We start from the raw sequence: 23526 nt of genomic DNA, 5'->3' as shown, positions 1-23526 counted from the left end.
TATAATTTCATTCCTGCTTGTTCAATATTGTTTAACCTTCTCGGTTCCCTCTCCTAACACTCTCAGCTCAATTCACCAACCCTCTCCTTCTCTCTCCCAAACCCTAACTGCTATTTCACCTGTCTCCCTAACTGTCCAACTGTCTAGCTCCGCCCCTCTTGCCCTATTCTTGGCCCCTCCCTTTCGAGCTTCTGTGATGGACAGGCAGGAATGATGTCACCTGTTGACATTTCACCACAAACAGCTGAACTGCACTGGAGAAAAGTAAAGGGGCATCTTTAATGTCATTATCATTCATTCATTCATTCATTCATTCATTCATTCATTCATTCATTCATTCATTCATTCATTTATTTATTTATTTATTTATTTATTTATTTATTTATTTAATATCCCGCCTATCTAGTCAGTTAAGACTACTCTAGGCGACTTACAGTATTGCTATCAGAGCACAGTATTGCCTTTTCTATCCTTTTACACTAGTTGTTGTAAATGTCTTTAAACATTGTGGAAGTATATAATACCATAGGAAACAGGGACAGTGGAACAGTGACATGGTCACAGAACATAATAGTCATCTTCATTGTTTCCATTTTGTTGGGGTTTGCATATTGAACAAACAAGTCAAATACTTCTGATTGTGGCTGCCCTTCCTCAAGAGAATTAACATAATTCTACCAAGATGCAGAGCATCCCAGATGTGAATACATATATGATGGAAAGTAGTGATATAATTGTACATATAATTTACTTCTAAAACTTCAAAACTGTGAAATAGCTTGTCAGTCAGATATCAGTGTTTAAAAATCATACAGTTATTGAAAGCTTAAAAACCTTCAAAACAAGCAACCATAACACTGACCTCTGATCAGCTGACCACTTGATCAACCAGCAACCTAATTATACCCAGCTGAAAAAGCCACAGTGACAGTGGTTCACCGTAAGAAATGCAGAACAGTAGGTTTATAAATTCGGTAAGTGGAAGACAAGTCCACACGTCTGACTAAAACTGTCCGGATTCTTTTAAAAACACAGTACAAAACAAGTTTCTTTCAGTCTAGAAAGCTACTTGATTGAAATCACCGCATTTGTTTTTCACCCCCACCTCTTGTTTTAAATAGCAGTGCTTTTCATACTGTCAGAATTCCATGCTGTGACACCCCTTCTCAAAAGTTATGACAGCAGAGTAATGACAGCTACTGCCTCTTGAGAATCAATCAGGCAATTAATTTTGTAAATGAAATGCTGATTATACAAAGCTTCACATGAGAGGCCCAGTGATTAAAATCAATTTAACAAATTGTTTCAGGTGGGACTTGATTAACAATTTGCCATAAATGCAGAGGATATATGACCAGCATACATTTTTCTGTATTAGTGTATAAGTGTATTTAAAAAAAGTGCACATATTTTGGTACATGCCCTTCTTCAATGTGAATGGCAATGTCAGAAGGGTTACATCTCCTTCATGGAGTCTTTACTTCCTCCCCATTAAAATGTTAACAATCCAGTTTGTTTTCCATATAATTTTCATGCTGCCATGAGCAGAACATGTTGCTAAGCAGTGTCCAGGTTGGCAGAAAGTTTCATTCCAAGCAAGCATTCACAGTAGCAGTTCTCAATCACAGGGTGGTTTCATTGGGAGGTAGGAAGCCTGTGTCCTCTTTAGCAGAAATAGCTTCCCTCATTTTGTTAAGAACCAGGAATCTCCAGCCCCAGACCTGAAACCTGTCCCAGAAAAGGGCACAGTGCTGATTGTGTTAATGTGTTAGGGCTCTCTGTGGTGCTGACACAAATAGATATATACAAAATTGGCCCCTGTATGATTAATTGGGTACAAATACTGGAATTCTGGGGTTGGGGTTTTTTTGGTACAAATATTCCTTGATAAAACAGTGGCTACGCCCCACTGATGCCCTCTAGGTAGTGATTTTTATAGCTTAGTTTGATAATTGCAGAGATTCTGAGCTGGAAAACACACAATCCAAGACTAGATTTGGGCATGGCCAGCCCTACTACTTTTTAATCTGGATCTGAAATTATAGACCACCCTTGTATTTTGCAACTTGGCTAATATTCTTCCAATTTCTGTTTTAAAACCTCTAACAAAGGAGAGTCCAACATCTTCTGAGGTAATTTTCTTACCGTCAGAGAGCTGTTACTGTAATGAAGTTCTTTCTAGGTTCTAGTCAAAATCTCTTTCTTGTAATTTCAGTCCAGTAGTTTGAGTTTTGCCCTGTGGAGATCCTCCATTTTGCATATGACAGCCTTTAAGATACCTGAAAGTGGCTGTCAAATCACCTTTCAGCTTTATTCTCTGATCTGAAGATACCCAGCCCCCTCAATTGTTTCTTCTAGGACTTGGTTTCCAAACTTTTTACTATCTTGGCAGCCTTCTTCTGCACCCATTCCAGCTTCTCCATGTCCTTCTTGAACTATGGTGAAGACAGGCACATAATTCCAGGTGAGTTCTGAGCAAACCAGAATAGTATGCTACTGTTCCTTTCCTTGTTTTGGACACTGCTTTGCTTTTGCTGAGCACTGGTATAGCCAGAAAACCTTCTTTGTGTGAGAAAAGTTCCACTCTGTGCTACATTGAAATTGATCAACACTATAAAAAATGCTACCAGTAAAAAATGACACCCTTTACCCTTAAATCCCACATAACAAAATCCTGTTGAAATGTGTTAATAGCTGCCTAAAACTATGTGAGAATACATCCTAAGAGTTCAAGAGGAAAAGAGAAATCTCCTGTGTGTGAAGAACCCACAGTAAGGGTTCCGGAAATAACTTGGAAAGCTTCATTCCTATGAGAGAATGCCTTTTGCACACAGTATGAACCTAAAGACAGTCCAAGATTTTTGGGACTTATGTACTTTTGATTAAAAATGAACTAAAAAGGAGAGCTGAACAGAGAAGCCGAAGAAGGTTCAAAGCACATAAATGTAAAGTGAGTCCAAAATATGGGCTTCATAGGAGACAGTCATAGGAGTTAGTTATTACAGTTTAAAAATCAAAACAAAACTGGAAGGGCCAGCGTTATTAAGCTGTGTAGTCAGTTTGTCTCAGCCTGTAGGATTGTTTTGGCCATGGGGTGTGATAAATGTATGTAATTGGGTTTAAATGTTGTTTTAACCTTTGCCTGCACTTCCAGGGGCATTGAGAAGAATCAACTTGTGTGTAGCTCATTAAAAACAGATTTACTTTCTCTTTTGTTTTTGTTGTGATTTGTCTGCTGAATAGGCATAATAGGTTTACCCAACAGCATAAAAAATAAATAGTGAATGGTTGTTTCTCTGATCCAGGATTTTAGAAATGATACAAATGTAAAGTTGTAGTATGCATGTTTAAAAAGTAAGGTTTTTAAATGTGTGGCTTTATTTTGTTTGGGATGACAGAAGGTTAAGGAAAGACAGCATAGCATGGAAGATGGGTTTGCATTTACTGTGGCGAAGCCCACATCACTACCACCAATTATCTTTGAAAGAAATGTTGTGGCATATCCCTTACTACTTCTGTGATTATATATGATTGAATCAAACATTGCTTGTCCACTAGTGCAGTGGTTCTTAACCTTTGTTACTCAGATGTTTTTGAACTGCAACTCCCAGAAACCCCAGCCAGCACAGTTGGTGGTGAAGGCTTCTGGGAGTTACAGTCCAAAACTCTTGAGTAACCCAAGGTTAAGAACCAGTGCACTAGTGGAACAACTAGCACTGGTGGAACAGATTCTTCTTCTCTTTCTGTGCCACCAGCATTGGAAGATCTCCCTGCTTCAGTTTTTGAAAATGGTATGGGGAGTACAGGGAAAAGGGGATGGGGAATTTCTGTTAATTGATGCAGAGATCCATCCATGTGATATGGGATGTACGTAATTCATACTGTGTGAATTGATGATGCTGCAAAATGGGTCCAATCACAGTAAATGTTCTTCATAATGGAAATGCCCATTTGAATTAATGCACCATTCTTTTGAACAATATGTTTTCCTTGGATGTGTATGTATGCAGCTGAGCTGCTGCAGTTTTGTTAAATGTATGATTTTTTGTTAGTTATGGACTACTTGAAAATATTGCAATAATTAATATGCAGAATAATTTGTGTGCCATAGTGTATGTGTTTGTGTTGAGGTACAGTGCCATAGAAGAGTGAAATCACAATTTAAGTTTGCAGGCCTGCATCTGTTGCATTTACAGCTGTCTCAATTAAATGTCTGTGACATATTTATGTTAAAGTTGATACAAAAAGAACGTTGTCGCTTTTAGAAAATAAATTATTATGTAACTAAGGTTATCGTAACGTAAAATTGTACTTCTTCGTGGCCTCTGTCCTCATCAGAAGATTCTAGAGCTTCTGCAGTTGCAATAAACACATTAGAATACAGTGGGGTCTCTACTTAAGAACTTAATCCGTATTGGAAGATGGTTCTCAAGTTGAAAAGTTCTTATGTTGAATCTGCATTTCCCATAGGAACGCATTAAAAACCATTTAATCCGTCCATAGAAACTCTATGGACTCTATTTTGGAATGGTGTTCTTAAGTTGAAACATTCTTAAGTTGAAGCAAAATTTCCCATAGGAATGGACTGAAAACCAATTAATCCGTTCTGGCTGGTTTTTTGTTATGTAGAGGTGTGTTCGTACATTGAAGCATTAGTTCCCATAGGAACTAATGCAAAGCTGGTTAATACGTACTCTACCACTAGGGGGAGAAATTTTTTTTAACCTAAGATGACCTAAGGTTAAAAAAAGAGCAGGAAAGGTTTTTTTCCTGTTCTTATCTTGGATTTCTGTTCTCAAGTAGAAGCAAAATTTAGCAAATGGAGCTGTTCTTAAGTTGGATTGTTCTTAAGTAGAGACGTTCTTAAGTAGAGACCCCACTGTACAGGTATACCCATCCCCACCCATATAAGTATCTTGGTGTCAAGCATCCCCTTTCAGTTTCTTTCAACTACTGTGTTGACAGCCTCATAATTCTGCTTCTGTGAGTAAAAGAGGAAGAGAGCTTATTCTTGATTCCTTCCTGCTATCAGTCTTTTTTCTTTTAAACTATTAGATTAAACTCATTACTGATTGTTGTGGGTTATTCGGGCTCTTTGGCCGTGTTCTGAAGGTTGTTCTTCAAGGAAGAACAACCTTCAGAACACAGCCAAAGAGCCCGAAAAACCCACAACAACCTTTAGATCCCGGCTGTGAAAGCCTTCGCGAATATATTAAACTCATTACCATCAGAGATATTTCCTTTCCTCTTGCTCGGCCTCCAGCCGCAGCACCCTCTCCCCTTCAATAATCGGTTTTTCTTCTCAATTATTTTCTCCTAAAGTGCGGAGTTCTTCAATCTTACTTCTTCAGGCTACTCTGACTTTTGGGAACAATGTTTACAACCAATTCAAATGGCCCACCCTCCCTGTAGGGCAGACCTGAGCAAAATGTGGCCCTCCAGATGTTGCTGAACTGCAACATGTGGGCTAGGCCCAACTCTCGTCACTATTGGCTGTGTGGGCGAGGCCCAACTCTCCTTGGTTGTGTGGGCTAGGAATTATGGGAGTTGCAGTTCTACAACATCTGGAGGGCCACATTTTGCCCACCCCTGCTGTAGGGCCACTTCCCAAACCAAAGCAATGGAAAAAGCCATTACTGAATCATCAAAACTATGTCCATCGAACCTGCTCATTCCAATTCTCCATCTGCATCGTCTAAGACTTCGAAGACACCCAAATCGAAACCCTCGATACCGAAGTCCTTGACTTTGAAAACAACCTCTAAATGTCAGAGACCTATTGAAGCTGCTCCAACTCTAGAGCCTGTGCCTCCTAAACGAGCTAAACAGTCTAAGCCTACAGACATCTCACCCCAACCACAACGACTCTCTGAATCAATTTCCGTCGGATCTCTCTCAAATGATGACAGACTTCCATCTCATCAACCCTGTCCTCAGTCTCCAGAATGGGATGATAGAGTCAACTGACTAACGTCCTTACCTCCCAGTCCACAACATTCCATTCCTTCCAGCAATCCTTTGGTTGTTCCATTGCCTGAGAATTCCCATCCCAAACGGCTCAACACTGTTACATATTCGATGCTCTCAGATCGCCCACCAATCTCTAACCAGAAACGTTGACATCAACAATCTTGACCGCTCGCTTCATCGCGTGTGGTTCAAACCCACGCTCAGCACACACATTGGGTTGCCATTTGCCCCGACCAGTATTCTGCTCGACAAACTGCACAGATTAGTCGACCAGGTGTTTTACCCTATTCGATAATACCATCTAATAGCCAGCATACTTCTCGACAATCATCGGTGTCGAAGCAGCGACATCACCGAGAGGTGGCTATACCTCAAACTGTTCCCCACTTGGTATCGAGAAAACCTCGGACGGTTTCATCCACACACGAGGCTTTTGCAGCTCCAGCCTCCCGATATTTTCCTACTACAATAGATGACAGAAATCACTCTTCATGCTTGGCATTGCCAGCGTCCGTTTATTCTACTGATGTATCATCGCATCAGCAACCTCCGTTTCGATATCACAGAGACTGAGGCTCTGATATCGACAATCCTCAATATCTATCCTGGTCCATGGACACACGCTCCATTCCACTACATAAACACAGTTCCCGTCCTGCGGTAAATCCAAGTCATCGACCCTGGCACCACCCCGAGCTCGACACTGAGGTCCATCACTATCAGTCGAGGTCCGTCAATGCTCAATCACCATCTTTCAATGTCAACGATCCTTGACATTGACAGATGTCCATGGACATGCCATTTTTATCTTTTTCAACTCATAACCAGCAATACTACGAAACTCAGTTTTTCAGCACCGAAGTTGATCGACAGTCCGCCAACTCCAGACACGACCTCTATGGCTCTGATCGTGGATCTCGGCTGCAGACTCCATCGGTATTACTTACCTCTCCAGAGTCGGACATTGTAGATACCGACCCGCCATCACCGGCAGAAGATTTCCATACCTATGCCCAACTTACGATTAACATGGCTAAATCCCTTGATTTGTAAATCCACCAACCATTGACAGAACCAGCCGATCATCTACAGTGGTGCCTCGCTTAGCGATTGCCTCGTTTAACGATGTATTCACTTAGCGATGAAGTTTTTGGAGCAATTTTGCGCTCCATTTAGCAATGTTTCCTATGGGGAAATTTCGCATAGCGATGTTCGGGAAATGACCCTCCACGACAAACCTCTTGCAATCAGTACTTTAGAAACCAAAGAGCCAAAACCTGGCAACGGCCTGCCACTAGGCAGAATGACCAGAAACCCAAACACCATGTTTGACGTTCCTCTGACCGAGATCGCCACCCTCCCCACCAACCCTGCCCTCTGGAAACACTTATCTGCATGGGAATCCATCACCACAGATTCCTGGGAATTCTCCATCATAAAAAACGCCTACCACATCCACTTCTTCGAACTTCCTCCAACAACACACATCGTTACTCCTCCGTCACAACCCCTGCAAGAAGAAATAATGAATTTACTTCTCAATGATGCCATGCAACCCATCTATCAAAACAACACCAGGTTTTTCTCTTGCTATTTCACCGTCCCCAAGAAAGATGGGGTCTCCACCCTATTCTAGGTTTAAGACTATTAAACAACTACATTGTCACCACAATATTCCACATGGTTACTCTAGAATCAGTTCTTCCCTTACTTCGAAAAAACGACTGGTTCACTGTCATAGACCTAAGAGATGCTTACTTTCATATTGCAATACATCCCACACACAGAAAATTCCTTCATTTCCCACTTGGATCACAAGCATACCATTTCAAAAGACTCCCATTTGGGCTTGCAACAGCTCCGAGAGTGTTCACCAAGTGCATGACGCCGGTAGCCGCCTACCTCAAACTTCAAAACATTCTCGTCTTTCCATATATTGATGACTGGCTCCTTGTAGCACACTCCAGTCTCAAAGCTTGACGAGACACCCATTTCACCCTCGCCTTTCTGTGTGATCTCGGTCTAACTACCAATGAAGAGAAATCAAAATTAAAACTACAAGGACTATTCATTACATAGGCGCGCTCATAGACTCCACACAAGCTCGTGTGTTCCTCGCTGCAGAAAAGAGACAATCTCTTCACCTTACTTCACAGCTTCACTCTGCATGCCTTGATACGTGCCTTAATGGTGCAATGCGTTCTATGCACCATGGCCTCTATGACATCAATTGTACAGCATGTGCGTCTCAAAATGAGATCTCTCCAATCCTGGTTTCTGTCCCTGTTCGATTCACTTACAGACTCCCCACACTCTCCTAAGAGTCACTCCAGAACTGGCCTCCCAACTTCAATGGTGGCATTCCTATACCAACTCTTCTGTCGGGCAACCGTTCCAACAACCTCGCCCGTGAATACAAGTCACTACTGATGCCAGTCGCACCAGCTGGGGGGCTCATTGCAAATCCCTCACAGTCCACGCCAAATGTCTCACAGAGCAAAACTGCTCCACATAAATGAGTTGGAGCTACTAGCTGTCATAAAGGCCTGCAAGGCTTTCAGAAAACTTCTCGTAGGAAAAATGGTACACATTGCCGTCAACAACACCACGGCGATGTTCTCCGTCCTAATATAAGGCGGCACCCACTCCCCAGGTCTCCTCTATCTAGCGGTTGACCTCTGGGAGTGGTGTCTGCAACATCACATCTGTCTCACAGCCTTTTACATCACTGATCAAGACAACGACCTAGCAGACTCGCTCAGCCGTGCAGATGCCCAAGCTCACGAGTCGGAACTAGATCAATCAACTATGCTGGAAATGGGGCACACCGACTCTCGATCTTTTTGCCTCCTGAGCGAATTGGAAATGCCAGCTGCATTGCTCCTGAGCAGGAATAGGAAAACATTCCCAAAGAGACGTGTTTGTCAGCTGTTGGCCCAAGACTCTTACCTACCTTTTCCTGCTGTTCCCTCTCCTCCTCAAAGTTGTTGTCCATCTACAACAAGACAAAAATGATGCCATCATTATAGCCCCTTGGTGACTGAGACAAACTTGGTTCCCAGTTCTCTCATCAGAAATCCACCATCTCCCTGCCTGCCACACCTTCTCACACAGAACAACTCCCAAGTCCTACACCCGGACTTACCCGTTTTGCACCTGGCAGTATGGAGGATTCTCCCTCTTTAATGAACATTCTTCATCATGCCAAAAAACCATCCACAAGGAAAGCCTACCTGTACAAATGGAAGAAATTTCAATCCTGTACCAAATCTTCCTCATCATTCTCCATCAATCCATCACATTCCACTGTTCTCCGCTTCCTCCTACATCTCTAATCCAAGGGCCTCTTCATCTCATCCTTGAGAGTCTACCTTTCAGCAATAATACCATACCAAGCTCCAAATTCTCCAGCAGCAAACTTCTTCAAACATCCAACAACGAAACGTTTTCTGAAAGATCTCTCTCATATCTACCCTGATACTTGACCTCCCTCTACACAATGGTCACTAACTCTTGTTTTGAAACAGCTTACCAAAGCTCCTTTTGAGCCATTAGTTACAACTGACTTAAGATTCCTCACCTTTAAAACAGCTTTTCTCATAGCCATCACATCAGCTCGACGAGCTAGTGCGTTGGCAGCTTTACGCTATGACTACCCTTATCTACAAATTTTTCCCAATAAGGGGAAATTATTCATGGACATTTCCTTCCCCCATGGACATTTCCCAAAATTGTCTCTCAATTTCATCTCTTCCAGCCGATTGTCCTTCCTTCATTTTTCCCATCACCACCTTCAAACCAAGAAAAAATACTCCATACGTTGGATGTCAGAAGAGCTCTTGCTTTTTATCTCCAATGTACTCAGCCTTTTAGACAGTCACCTCGTCTTTTCATAAGTATCAACTACCTACAAAAGGCCGCCAGGTGACTTACCAATCGATCTCCAGATGGGTTGATTAGCACATAAGCAGGTCTAGATGAATGAGAAGCCATTCTTTTGGCTTATCAAGTTGCTCGACATCCAGCTCCTAGAGTGGTTCACTCCACCAGCGCAAATCACCCAGGGTGTGAATCACAGAGGTTCACTCAAAGAACTACAATTACGGGTGGATAACCTGTCGTTTCATGTCATACCTTTCTGTCATCCTTTCTTTCCTTAGTATTTGAACAATCTATGTGTGTTTATTAGCACATAAGCAAATCTAGATTGGTTAATCCCAGGTGCTACATTATATTATAGAAGTCTTGTAATAACCTCTTATTACTTGATTCTTATTCAGAATGTTACTGTATAAATCAGAGGAAAATATAAAAATAAGCTGTATCAGGAGCTAATAGCTACTGTCTGTTCTTTAGAGTCCCAGGTTGTGCTACAAGTAGATTTTCTTTTAATAAAGTAGTAAGAAGCTTTGGCAGCAGTTTGGTGATGAGCAAAGGCTGTGTGGTGGTAAACATGTTGCAGAATAACACCATATCAAGTCCCTGTCACTTCAGAGCTAAGTATGCAAATATTTTATAATAGCTAGCGTGATCACTATCCTAATATATCTGCATATTTCACATGACCCACTAGTGGTAGGCTGATAACAGAAGTGTTCCAATTTGATGATATGTTTTGAATTTAAATAGCTTCTGGGAAGAATGTCTCACCTTGTCTTGATGTGTACAACCTTCAGCAGGTGTTTGTTACGATTGCTACTATTGGGCTTCATTGCTGTTTTCAAAAGGAGGAGGAAAACCATTTCCAGTATGACCCTGGAGAGCTTTTTCCAAGGCAGAAGTGGTGATATGCTATGGTTTTTGAACTCTCAAACACGAAAACACAGCTGAATGAAAAGTACTTCAGAGAGGGCCAGACATTAGTGAGAGAGTTGGAGTGTTCGAAGATATTCCATAGGAGTTCATGAATGTTGTCTCATTTTTTATAGTTTTCTTCAGCACTAGGTTGCTACACATTGAAACACCAAAGTGCTTTTTAAAACTTGATCAATTTGAAAGGCAACTTGGGGTTTGTTGCAAGAAGTACATGAAGAGAAATTGCAAGCAATGCTCATGCAGTAGTGCTGTTTCTGTTTGAACAGCTTTCATGCCAAACCTCTAAACATCCAGTAAGTGGACTCTTCTGAAAAGGAATGGTTTACAGCTGATGAAGTTAAAAGAGTTTGTGTTGCTTACTGTGTAATAAGTAATGTTACCAGTGAGGTGCTATAAATGCATCATATGTCTTGCCAAGAAAAATCAGTTCAATTTATTATTTTCTGAAATCAAGCAAAGTAAATAAATAATCAGAAGAGGCCTTTCATGTGAAGCGCAGTTTATGATTCATTTACTGACTTGAAATGCACAGTTGCAACACTCTAAATGGCCTGAAAGACAGGGGCAAATGAAACATATGGGCCATAATATATTAGGGAGGAACCAAGCATGGAAATTGGTCCTTCCCATTGCCAAGTGTGCGCTTGAAGAGAGAGCTTCATCATTATGTTACTGGCAGTGGAATCTTGTGAGCGCACGTTCCTTGGAATTGAGGCTGCATTGTATAACATGCCTAAAATCATGCTGCATTTTTTTGTATCTTAAGATATGTTTGTAAAGTCCAGTTTCATTTTGGAATGAAGCCACTTTGAAAATGTATCATCCAAGGTGGATTTTTAAATTCTTTATGCAGTATATTTAGAAATTCATTTTAATTCTTTTTCTGATTAATAGGGCAACCCAATGGATCCAATGGTCATGAAAAGACCTCAGTTGTTTGCAGTGGGCAACAGCCCTCATGCCCAGACACAGCCAAGCAGTCCATATCCAGGGCAGTCATATGGACCTCCACCGGGACCACAACGCTTTCCAATGGGGATCCAGGCCCGGACTCCAGGTTCCATGGGAGGCTTGCAGTATCCGCAGCAGCAGGTTTGTGAAGAGCTTTTGTGTACTTTTGCCTTTCTCTCTTTCAGATTTTGATTTGTGTTCTCTTTACTTTCATAGCACCTAAGTCACAAGAAGCGGGTATTTTATTCTGACAGGGCAGAGGTAAGAGGTTATTTGTTTCCATTGGTCAAGAGCATATGTGTGTAGTATAAATATCTATGCTCACAATTGTCCTGGATTTTACCATTTTACCAAGCAGTGATGCAATAGAAGAATTTGAAGCCTTCAATCCCTGTTATAAAACTTCCTTAGGGATATGTTAGAGATTGCACTTGTGCACATCCACACAGAAAATGCAGCTGCTTTGGAATCTTCCAGAAGTGATAAAACTGCTTGCGGAAGGAATCTTTGGACACTGTGCTTCTGCAGTGGCTGAGAAAATACAATTTCATATATCAGGCATATAATGTGAGCATAATGACACAATAATATTTTCTGTTACTAGTGTAACCCTCCCCTTTTTTTGCTTAGCACATATTTCAGGATAATTGTTGATCAGAAACATTTTCTGTGGCATCTGTTCAGCTGCCATGTGGCTTCTGTTAGAAACAGTTTCATCAGGTGCAGATTTATAGTAATGATTGCTGCAAAAAAAGAGTCCTGGTTTTGTTATAAAGATATTTGTTATCAGTGTAGTTCTAGCATATCTTCTCCATGTGTGTGCATATGCATGTAGCTGTATACATGTGCACATATTCTATATATATTTTTTCTTCTGTCAGAGGACATGTAGATTGTATGGGTCTGTTCTAGTATTGTTAGATTTTCTCTGTCATATTTCAGAAGGTTAATTACATTCTCAGCATATATTAGCAAGGATGCAGTCATTGTATTTTGAATGGGTGTAATAGATGAAGGCTATCCAGACTCTGTGCTGACAAATCTCTGATCAGGCTTGTCGTTGAAGTCTGTACTGTGTTGTAGTCACAAAGTTCTATTGATAATGAAGAGAAAACAACATTTTGTCTCTACATGTGGCTAACGAGAATTTTCTTTTATTATTTGATGTTTAATATGACAAAGATGGAAAATAATGATCTGCGAGGCAAGTATATTTGTTGCATTGGCATGGAATAGTCAACAAGTGGCTAATTAGCTTGCAAATGTACATGTACTGTTTTGCTGAGGTATACTGTTTCATCTTCTAAAACATGGCCCACATGTGTTGCATAAATAGAAGAATATATTAGCATACAGAGAAAGTTGCTGGTGATTATGGAGCAAATTGGACCAATCAGTATGGGGTTAGGTTGTTGGGCTTACGAGTATAAGAGTTTACTATCTTGAAGATGGGCAGCTCTGTGGAATGCTAGTAAGCAACTTATTTTGGTATAGTATATAATGCACTATTATAAAGATACGGTTTTAAGTACTGTTGCCTCATTGTTATTTAGAAGTGAAGAAGAGGGTAGTTTTCATTCTTTAATTTAGTTAGATTACTGTATGTTTTACCAAGTGTGTTTTTTATTTTAAATACAATTTTTTTAAAGATTACTGTTGCATTTTTCATGTTTGAATTCTAGCCTAATTATAAAACATTCATCAAAAGACAGTGATCTGGCACAATGATTGGCTGCTGTCCCTATTTGGCTTTTTGTACATTAATGTAATTGGTGAGAAATGTTATGGTTATGACTGCTAATACTCTTGGGGAAGTAGTAAGAATATAATTCATGGACAGCAACACTTAGGTGTGATTTCAGTTTGGATAGCCTCCAGAATATTTAGTTTGTGAACCTCTAATGATCCGAATCTGATTCTTATTGCTTGTATACTGTTGCCTTTTAACAAAGGATTAAAATATATAAATAGACATTTTTCAGTTTAACTGGCAATGTGTTAAGGTGGCTTTGAGCAACACTGTATGGTTAAAATTGCTTGTGGATTGACTTCTGAATGTGAACAGTGGTGACTCTGTTAAATGAAATGAGTCCTTCTTACTGAATTGAGCATTTATTTGTGATTAGGGATATTATATCAGACAAGTGGGATCCCGTAACAAAGCATTTGATGTGGCAGTATTCAAAGCTCTTCTTTCTCAAGTGATAGGCAGCTAAGGAATAGTCTTCTTTTCTGATGGGAGCTCTTCAAAAAGCTTACTGAAAGTGTGTGTCTGGTAAGCTGTCAGCCAATCTGACCTGTTTTTCCAAAGCTTTTCCTTCTCAGCCAGGAAAATTGGCCAGACAGAAAGTTCTCCCTGCTTTAGGAAACTTCTTTGCATCTATGTCCTCTCTCTGCTTCTTTGCTTGTACTCTTTCTCCATTTCCTCCTCTTGCCTATTCTGTTTCTTCTCTTCATCTTTCTTATTATTATTCTGGTTGATTTTCTTTTTGGAGGATTATTACGAGCTTCTGGGTTCTCCTGAGTGGACTGGTCTCATCTGCTTGCATGCATTGTGTAGCTTTAGCTACATAGCAGTCAGCAGAGATTGGGCCACATAATGGGTCACCACTCTGTCCTGACTATTGGAAAAGGGGCGATTTGTGTTGTTATTATTGTCATACATAATATATAAGGCTAAATGTGAGCTGTTTGCTAAAAAATATAAAAGCATAAGAAATTGTTTTAAAAAGGAATACATTTTGTACACATTAACTGACAAGAAATGAAAATCCACAGTATGAGATACAGCAGCCCTTAATTCAACGAGATGTTCAGTGGAAGTACAGAGAATTTTGTAAGACAATTAAAACTTACCTGAATGGAAGCTGCAGTTCTTCCATCTTGTGTATCTGACATTTTGACGAAACATTGAAATGGTTGGCATTATACTGTATTCTACAATGGATTGCATACATACATATGGGTGTGTGCACATGTTTGTGTGCTCGTTTTCCACACTAAATGTTAGATCTTTGCAAGCATTTAGAATACCTACAGAAGAAATTCAGAAGCATTTATTAAAACAATATGCAATTAGAAAAATATTGTAGCCATTTTGTAACAATGGCAAAAGTATATTCAACAGAGTTGGCAATGCTTAGAAAAGTTACTTTTTTTTCAATTAGAGTTTCCAGAACCCCCAGGCAACACAGCCGGTGGCCATGCTGGGTAGGAGATTTTGAAAGTTGTAGTAAAAAAAGTCACTCCTTTGACTTTATTCTGTGAGTCTTAACGAGGACTAAAAGACAATCTAGTACAATGCCACCACTACAAAATGCAGTGATTCAATAGCTGAAAACCAAAATACTGCTTCCTGATTTTTAATTTTTGCTATGAATTGCTAATATGACTACAAAAATGATTTCGTGTTCCAACACAGGCTAGAACAAAGATTTAGTTAAACCAGATTTAGTAAAAAAATTAAAGGAAGTGCGAAAATTGATGTGGTGTTCTTCCAATTTTCTTCTCTAAATTTATGCCATTCTTGAAGTTTGGCAACGTTTTTTATTCCCGTTTTCTGTGTATTCAGTTACTAAGGGAGAATAGGGAGGCTATATATTTTGTAGTTGTTTATAGTAGTAAGAGGTACATAGCAGGTATATTTTGGAAAGTGTACTTCAGCATTCATTCTTGAACCTAACCTTTCTACAATGGCCATTATCTTTACCTGTGAAATGGCATACCCTTGACACAGTACAAGGACTTCTGTAAGTCATATGTGAGCATAAAGTGGGGGGCTGTGCAAGGTTTGGCAGCATTAAAGAGCTATTCTGTCCAGGTTAATTGAACCCAGATGCTACCTTGATATGGCATTGCAACCAGAAACCTGGGCTAAGTGCAAGGATCAGTGTGTCCAAAGGTCTCTGACAGGTATACTAACCTTCCCCCTCTTTACTTCCCTGGTTACATTGTCTATTTTTCTTACTGTAATCAAATGCCAATAAAGGTTTATGTATGTATGTACTAATACAGTGGTGCCTCGGTTAACGATGTTGATTCGTTCCAGCGAAATCTCTGTAGAGCGAAAACATCATAGAGCGAAAATAAAAAAAACCCATTGAAATGCACTACAACCCAGTTAATGTGTTCCAGTGGGCTAAAAACTCACCGTCCAGCGAAGATCCTCCATACGGTGGCCATTTTCAGTGCCTGTCTAGCGAGGAATCCACCCTAGAAAACAGTGGGGAGACATTTTCTTCAGTCGGTGGCCATTTTGGAACCCGAAGATCAGCTGTTCGCTGATCGTCATGATGCAGACAATCGGTTCCCGAAGCAGGGAACTGATCATCGCACAGCGGATTTTGCCCATAGGAAGCATCGTTCTGCGATCGCAAAAAAGGCATCATTAAGTAGATTTGTCGTTATGCGGGGCAATTGTAAAGCGAGGCACAACTGTATGTTATAGGTTGCTACAACAGGTTCCTGTTTATGAATAACTTTTTGTTATGTCTTGTCAAATATTCAAGAAATTTTAAATCATCATTGGTTGTCCCATGAACATACATCTCAGTCGGCAAGACCAAATAGCTCTACTGATATAATCATTACATTTAAGATGTTTTCACCAGCTGCCCTGTAGAGTGGGCGAGGAATACTTGAATTTCAGTATTTATCCCATTACATTATTAGACTGTCCTGTGGATTGTATAGAAGTGAGAATTTGTATGGTCTTCTAGGTTATGTAAGTAATATCTTAAGTAGGGGTATGTTTGTATGCTGTTCTTACTGCTGGGAAATGTTATAGTCTTTTCCCGCTTCCATTTGATGCTAAGCCTCATTGACTAAATTGGAAAAAAAGGCTGCTCATAGCAGGATAAAGCTTTATGTTGTATTGTCTCCTTTAGAATTATCCCTTCCATTAAGTATAATTCATTCTGTAGAGGGAGGTGAGCATAGATTATGGATAATCACAGAATCAAATTTGACTCAAGAAAGAAACATTATGGTGGCTCAGCTCTACATCTTTAACTGGTCATCCAACAATGCTTACCGAAGAAAATTCCTAAAGTAGCACAATTGCATTATTATGGAAAATAGAAACATTACTGTGATTCCTATCTTTAAAATGATGTTTGCAATTGTAGGTTAAACCAAAAATGCTAGCTGCTTTGGGAGACAATGATTTTTCCTGGAAAGATAATGCCATCTGAAAAAGATACTGGAGCCAAAGATTACCCTTGTATCCTTAAACATATACAGTCAATAATGAATTCTTCATTGAGAATTGTGTTTTAAACTAACAAGGTATTAGCAATGGGCCTGTTGCATGCTGAGCACATGGCTGGCATTTTATTGATTAACTGTAATTTGCTATGATGACTTGATGATTTTACTTATTCTAGAGCAGAATCCCAATACTAACCTCTTTGTTCCATAGATCCATGGTTAGTTGCCGAAAACAAGCTAAATGGTATGGAGGTATTTTGAACTATATCTGGCATCTTAATAGCTCCATCAAGACTTAATATGAAATCCCTCCCTGACCTCTTCCTCCTGCTTCATAGAAATGAGGTGGAGACAGTTAAATTGTGGTCATACATGATTGGGAAGCAAATATGGGGAATTAATCCATTAACTCAGTGGTCCCCAACCTTTTTGGGACCGCGGATCGGCTGAACTTCTGAGGAAGGTGGGGGCCCCGCCGCAGGTGTGCGCAAGTGCGCTCATGGGCACATGCATGAAGCAGTGGCGGAGCATGCGCCGGCATGAGCACTTCCCCACCCCTTTGTGCATGTGCAAGGGGGCCCGCCGCCTGCTTGCCCGCCCACCCCTTCGTGTGGGCACTCAGGCGCATGTGTGAAGTGGTGGTGGAGCGCCCGCCCGCCAGCACTGGCGTGAGCACTCCCCCACCCCTTCGCACATGCACAGGGGCACCTGCACGCCCGCCCGTGCACCCACCCATCCCTTCACGCGGGCACTTGGGCAAATGCGCAAAGTGGTGGGGGAGTGCCTGCCTGCCAGTGCTGGCGTGAGCCCCAACCCTTTGTACACACACAGGGGAGCCTGCACACCCACCCTTCATGTGGGTGCTCAGGCACTTGGGTGCATGAATGAAGCGATGGGGGACCGCCCATCCGCCAGCGCCGGCATAAATGCTCCCCCACCCCTCAACGCATGCGCAGGGGTGCCTGCACATGCACCTGCACACTCCTTTGCACGGGCCCTCGGGCGCATGCATGAAGCGGTGGGGGAGCGCTCACACTGGCGTTGACACACACACACATGTGCAAATCAGCTGTGAGGAGGGAAGTGCGTGTGGGGGGACGGGAGGTCTGTTTTTGCAGCCTGGTCCAGCTCAGGCCACAGACCGGCACTGGGCTGCGGACCGGGGGTTGACGACCTCTGCATTAACTCATTACGGACCTATGCCATTAAATTTACCAAGATTCTCAGGCAGCAGTAAGCCATGTGATGTTAGGTTTCTGTCCTCAGAGGTCTTGTATTGACAGAAACATTTTATCATTCCTTTGGCTACTAGCTTGTGTAGTGAAAGAAGCCTTACAGTTGCTAGAACTTTCCTCTAGGATTTGTATGAGCACTAAATTAGTGCTGTGTAGATGAGCAGCAGTAAACCTTGCACATTTGTGTTCCCCTCAGTTTTCCCTTTTCAGCCATCAGGAGTTTAAGTATCTTTTTTTCTGGTTTAAAACTAACCAGAATTTCTCATAGTATTCAGGCTAAGGAACTACTGCTTTAACTACAGCTTATCTTTCAGTCTTTCAAGAACTATCTCCCTCCCCACCCCCCAACAGGTTGTTATATAGTCTCTACCCTCACTTCCTTTTTGCAGTGCAATTTTTTTAAATTTAAGGGTTAAATCATAAATAGGTGTCAGACATGCTATTAAATATTTTGCAAGCTCTGACATATTGGAAAACAATTTTCAGTTTTCACTGTGAAGCAGTGCTCTCCAGGGAAAAGTAAGTGAGATATGTTTGTGATATTTATGAGAAAGGAGCAAATTGCATCCCTTTTCACTGTATTTCACAAATCAAGCTTGCCAACAATCTACATAAAATTGAATAAGGCAAAACAAAATATTGAGCATATCATATATAGATCTTCCTGGGATGAGCATCTGAATCAGTTGGTGATCTAAAATCATTCCAGTTACATTTTAAGTTACATAATAGTATATCCACTGCTGTTTCACAGAGAAACAAAAAAAGGGAAAGTTCTGTTAATAATATAGGACAAGGTTAGGCAGCATCAGCCTTGTCATGTGAATTGAGCAGTGCCCATGTACAGAGATAACCACCATGACAGTTGTGGCTTTGTAGTACCAGTCAGAGACGAGGAGGGGGAGAACAGATGCATGAGAAAGTATCAGAGGGTAATAGGTAAGTTGATAACTAATCATTCACCCGTCAGCAGTGACTACCTGTCCACCTTGCTGCCATGTTTTGGTCAGTTTTCCCCAGTAGAAAGAAATAAGCCCAGCTGAAAGATACCAGGGGTTGATTTTTGAACAGAACAGTGACAGTGTGAAAAGGGTTTCACACCCCACTCTTTCTCTGCTCTTCATACCCCTACCTGATTTTTGTCACTTCAGCAAACATCAGCTGATAAACACATATTTACTCTTGCAGCAAGTATGGTTATCCTTTAGTAGCTACTGTGCTAATTGTTAATATCTAGAGTTGAGATTTCTGGGCATCAGACAACGTTTCAAAATGTACATCACCACACACATATACACAGAGCCTGGAATATTTAACCTTTGTTTATAGTTCAGATGCTGCTCATTAAGAGTTGTGCTCTGTGTGCTTCTGAAGTATTTCTCTGTATATAATATGTATGCAGATTTTTTTGCTAAAATAAAATGTTTTGGTTCCAGGAAAATAGCAATTCTCACAGAAAGCCCATCTGCCAAAGGAACAAATTTTATTTAGAGAATGCATCCCCTCCACCCTTCATACCCCCAGAATCTGCTAAAAGTAGGAAGAATCTCTGGACCAAATGGCGGTGGGAGTGGTCCAGGAAAGGAAGTAGGAGTTGTGTTATATGAATGTAGGGATGGATGGAATTTTCACCAATGCTGTCAGACCCGCTTTGACTTGGATTCCTGCATTCAGCCGTGTTTTGGACTTGATGGCCTTATAGGCCCCTTCCAACTCAATTATTCTATGATTCTGTGAATATTCTAGGCATGATAATGCAATCATCATGAGTGCCTTTAAAAGCAAATGATGTAAAACCTTGTTTGCTAAAATTTAACTTCTTTAAAATCAATTTGCAGTAGGCTTACCAACAGCTGGGGTCCTTTTGTTTGTGAACTGTAGGTTTCCAGAAAATATTATTTATGCTCATTCCATTCCTGGGGTAGAACCATCCAGTTCTTTGATCCCTGTGTAAATATCTGTGTAGAGACAATGCTGATCTAGCTGATCAAGACATTTAAAACTACCATTGATTGGAAACATGGATCCCTTTACTGATACAGTATTTTACTGTAGAAATGGCACCCCATTTGATAAGAGGGTTGGACCAACATGAGTCCCTGAAAAGTATAAAGCATTTAGGCCCTTTTAGTTTAGAAAATAAATTAACAAAGCAGAATGCAATAGAGATTAATAATGTCATGCATGGAGGAAAATGAAGACAATGGATAGAGATGATATTTCTCCCCTCACTGTTGCAGTGTGAACTCAACCTCATGCTGTGCAATAGATTTGGTAGATTTGGGGAAGGAGAGATTATTTTCATAACAATGGGTAACTTACTGTTTTGATGGCTTTGTATTTTTGAGACTACTCTTTCCAGGATACCCTGTTAGCTGGAGTATGCTGGGGGTTGCTCCTCCTCCACCCAAAACTATTTTCAAAACTTTACATTTAAAAGACAAACAGATGGAATATATTGATGGCTGTCAGTTGTGAAAATTACTCTAAGCTTTTTGTTTTCAGATACAGCATATGGTACCATCAGTGGGAGGGGGCGATTGTCTGCTAGCCTTGTTTATGTGCTTCCCAGAAGTATGTGATTGGTCACTTTGAGGATCAAGATCTTGGAGTGAGCAAATCTTCTTAAAAGCAGGACTGTTTTTAAGTTCCATTAAGGGAAGATGCAGTACAAAGCTTAGTTACCTGTAATACTGATAGGTACGTAAATGTGCAATTTAAGGTAAGTTTGAGAGCCTGGTTTAAAGGGAACCCTAGTTAACATTGACTGTTATTGGGAACCAACTTTACATTGTAACAGCCCTAAGTAGAAGACAAGTGATTTGTGGGTGAGACAGATTAAATGGATAGAGGAATTACTTATTTTAATATATATTTTGGGGATAAACCCATGGTGAAGTATCACATTTGCAATCTCATTTTCATGCTTCCAGGAACCTGGCACAGTCTAGAATGCAACATGTATGTAACATGTGATTGTTCACTTCCTGCTAGCTGATAAGGAGAGCTCTTTTCTTTGACACATGATTTGCCAAAACATCACTGCTGCCTTTATTGCAAAACCCTTGTGGATGTTTTTGCACAAAGTACTAGGTGTAAATACTTGAAATATTGTGCAGTTCCCTTTATAGAAGCTTGAAAGTATCCACTCCATAGGTTTCTATCAGTCATTGATATCCCACACTCTGTAATACAGGTGCAGTGTTGACACAGCCTGACTCAGATTGTGAGCTTGAGTACAATCCCACATACCTGTATGGAGAGTTTGTTTCAGCTGTAGCCACTTGTGCATAGCCACAAGAGCTGGTATTGAGATACTGTATCAGGGTTAGTGTTCGCTCTCAAGCGAAGCCATTTATGGAAATCCTGAATACAGCTACTGCCACAAAAAGTTACAGAAGTTGTTTCTAATGTTTTTTTTCCTGTATCCCTCCCAAAACACTATGATTAGAAGTAAAAAGGCACAGCCTTGGCAAAGTAAATTTTCCTGGTTGAAAGATACAATAGCTTTCTCTTCTCTCTCTTCCCTACCCCCCTCCAGCATTTTCTTGTATGGAGAGCTTGAGGGAGAGTGCATGGATTTTAGAACATGCTTCCCACTTCTTTTTGGATTGCTCCCCAAGATTCGGAGGAGCCAGGTTCATTTTGGAACAGTTTTCCTTCACTTCAGTCAAATAGTGAATCTGTCCAAATTTGACCAATTTAGCTTGAGCTTTGAGATTTATCTGAATCCAAATGCACATCCAGCACTAAATACTTTAAAGTGGATGTGCTCAGGTTATATTTTGCCGTGGGGTTTGTGCATGGGAAGGAAAGACGTTTTGGGGGGAAATGCTATGTGCTTGACTGTGCCTCCATTGCTCCAAGAAATTGATCTTGCATGCAAACATTTAATCTACTGTCTACAACCACAGACTTTTCATTTGTCACTCCCAAACAAGGTTTCAGATCTACACTGATATTGAGCATTTATATTGTGCCACAGCGTATGAAGGTAGTTGTGGATTTCTGAAAATCACAGCTTTTTAATTATTAACGGATCAGATTCTCTGCTGCTTGTCCAATAATATATTGAGACCATGTACTCATTTTGTAAAAATGTGAAGTTAAGCCTCACCTGCTGAGTCAGTTTTTAGCCTCACCTGTTGAGTCAGTTCAAATGTTACACAGAAGCAGGAAAATCAGAAGTTAAAAGTGACTTCCCCTAAGGTTAAAAGATAAGACACAGAGTGGGATCCAATATTGCTTCAAATTTTCTTGTTTTCATGTAATGTATACATTAATCCTTTGTAGAGAAGTCTTGTGAAGAGCCCCTAAGCAAACAGTACTGTATTTTGTTTAACGAGACTGAAATGTTTGTTTGTTTTTTTGGTCATTAGCTTTCCCTTTGGGATCTCTTACCCTGAAGTGGAGCTAATTCAAAAGTTCTTGCTCATTCATTTACCTTCGTGAATAACAATATTCTGATATCTTTGGAGGAACTGTTTGAATATTTGAAGTATGATGATGATAAACATTGAAAGTCATAGTAAAATCAGTGCTTCTTTTTACTATATTCTTTACTGAGAAGTTCTGAAAGACTATTGTCACTTAGTTCTGTCTCAAACACACACATTTAAAATTGAAGTGGGGAACCTGTGGCCCTTCATATGTTGTTGAACTACAAGATCCATCATTCCTGACAATAGTAGTGGTGGCTGGAACTACAGTGGACCCTTGACTTACAGACGGCTTGACTTACAGACTTTTTGAGTTACAGACTTCTCTGGCCGCAAAATTTAGGTTTGACTTGCAGCCTGAGAATTGACTTACAGACCAGAAAAAAACCAAAATGGAACAAAAACGGCCTGTTACGGGATTAATCGGTTTTCAATGCACTGTAGGTCAATGGAGACTTGACCTACAGACTTTTTGACTTGAGAACCGCCTTCCAATACGGATTAAGTTCTCAAGTCAAGTGATCAGCAAAGTTCCCTACCATTGCCTTAAATCTTTAGTGGTAGCCTAACAAGTGATTTATACAAATACATATTGCCTAATATCAGTGGGAATTTTGTTGTTTATGTCTGTGCAGTGTGAATGCCACCAAATCAGATGGTTTAATACAGATTCAACTGGCAAACCTGTTTAAATAAGTGATACATAAAAATGCTGCAAGAATAGAGTTAATGCTGACATGTAAAGAAAAGGGCAAGAATGGTAGTCTCGTTTTGGATCTCCTCCTTTAAAGTGGCCATAGAGTGGTGATGGTGATATTTCATTGAGAATGGATGCTCTTGAAACAGTAATTTTTGTAGCAAAATTCAACTCTCACTGAAATGCATGGCTCACAAAAATCTATTTAGTT

At 40.5% G+C, this 23526-nt stretch overlaps 1 protein-coding gene across 6 annotated transcripts in view; it reads left to right on the top strand.

The window, feature by feature from the left end:
- ARID1B (AT-rich interaction domain 1B) overlaps positions 1-23526 on the top strand; it is a 475555-nt gene that overhangs the window by 30162 nt on the left and 421867 nt on the right. For 5 of the 6 annotated variants that reach the window (XM_072994953.2, XM_072994944.2, XM_072994937.2 and 2 more), the window contains one exon: positions 11680-11877. The exons of the other annotated variant lie outside the window; for it this stretch is intronic. In XM_072994953.2, the coding sequence (XP_072851054.2) occupies positions 11689-11877 (189 nt within the window). In that variant the 5' untranslated portion in view covers positions 11680-11688. The remainder of the gene's footprint in view (positions 1-11679; positions 11878-23526) is intronic. 6 annotated transcript variants of the gene reach the window in all.

The sequence above is a fragment of the Pogona vitticeps genome, chromosome 1 (assembly GCF_051106095.1).
Source record: "Pogona vitticeps strain Pit_001003342236 chromosome 1, PviZW2.1, whole genome shotgun sequence".
Taxonomy (NCBI): domain Eukaryota; kingdom Metazoa; phylum Chordata; class Lepidosauria; order Squamata; family Agamidae; genus Pogona; species Pogona vitticeps.
Note: the sequence above shows the minus strand (reverse complement) of the source record. Positions and strands in the feature narration are given on the sequence as shown.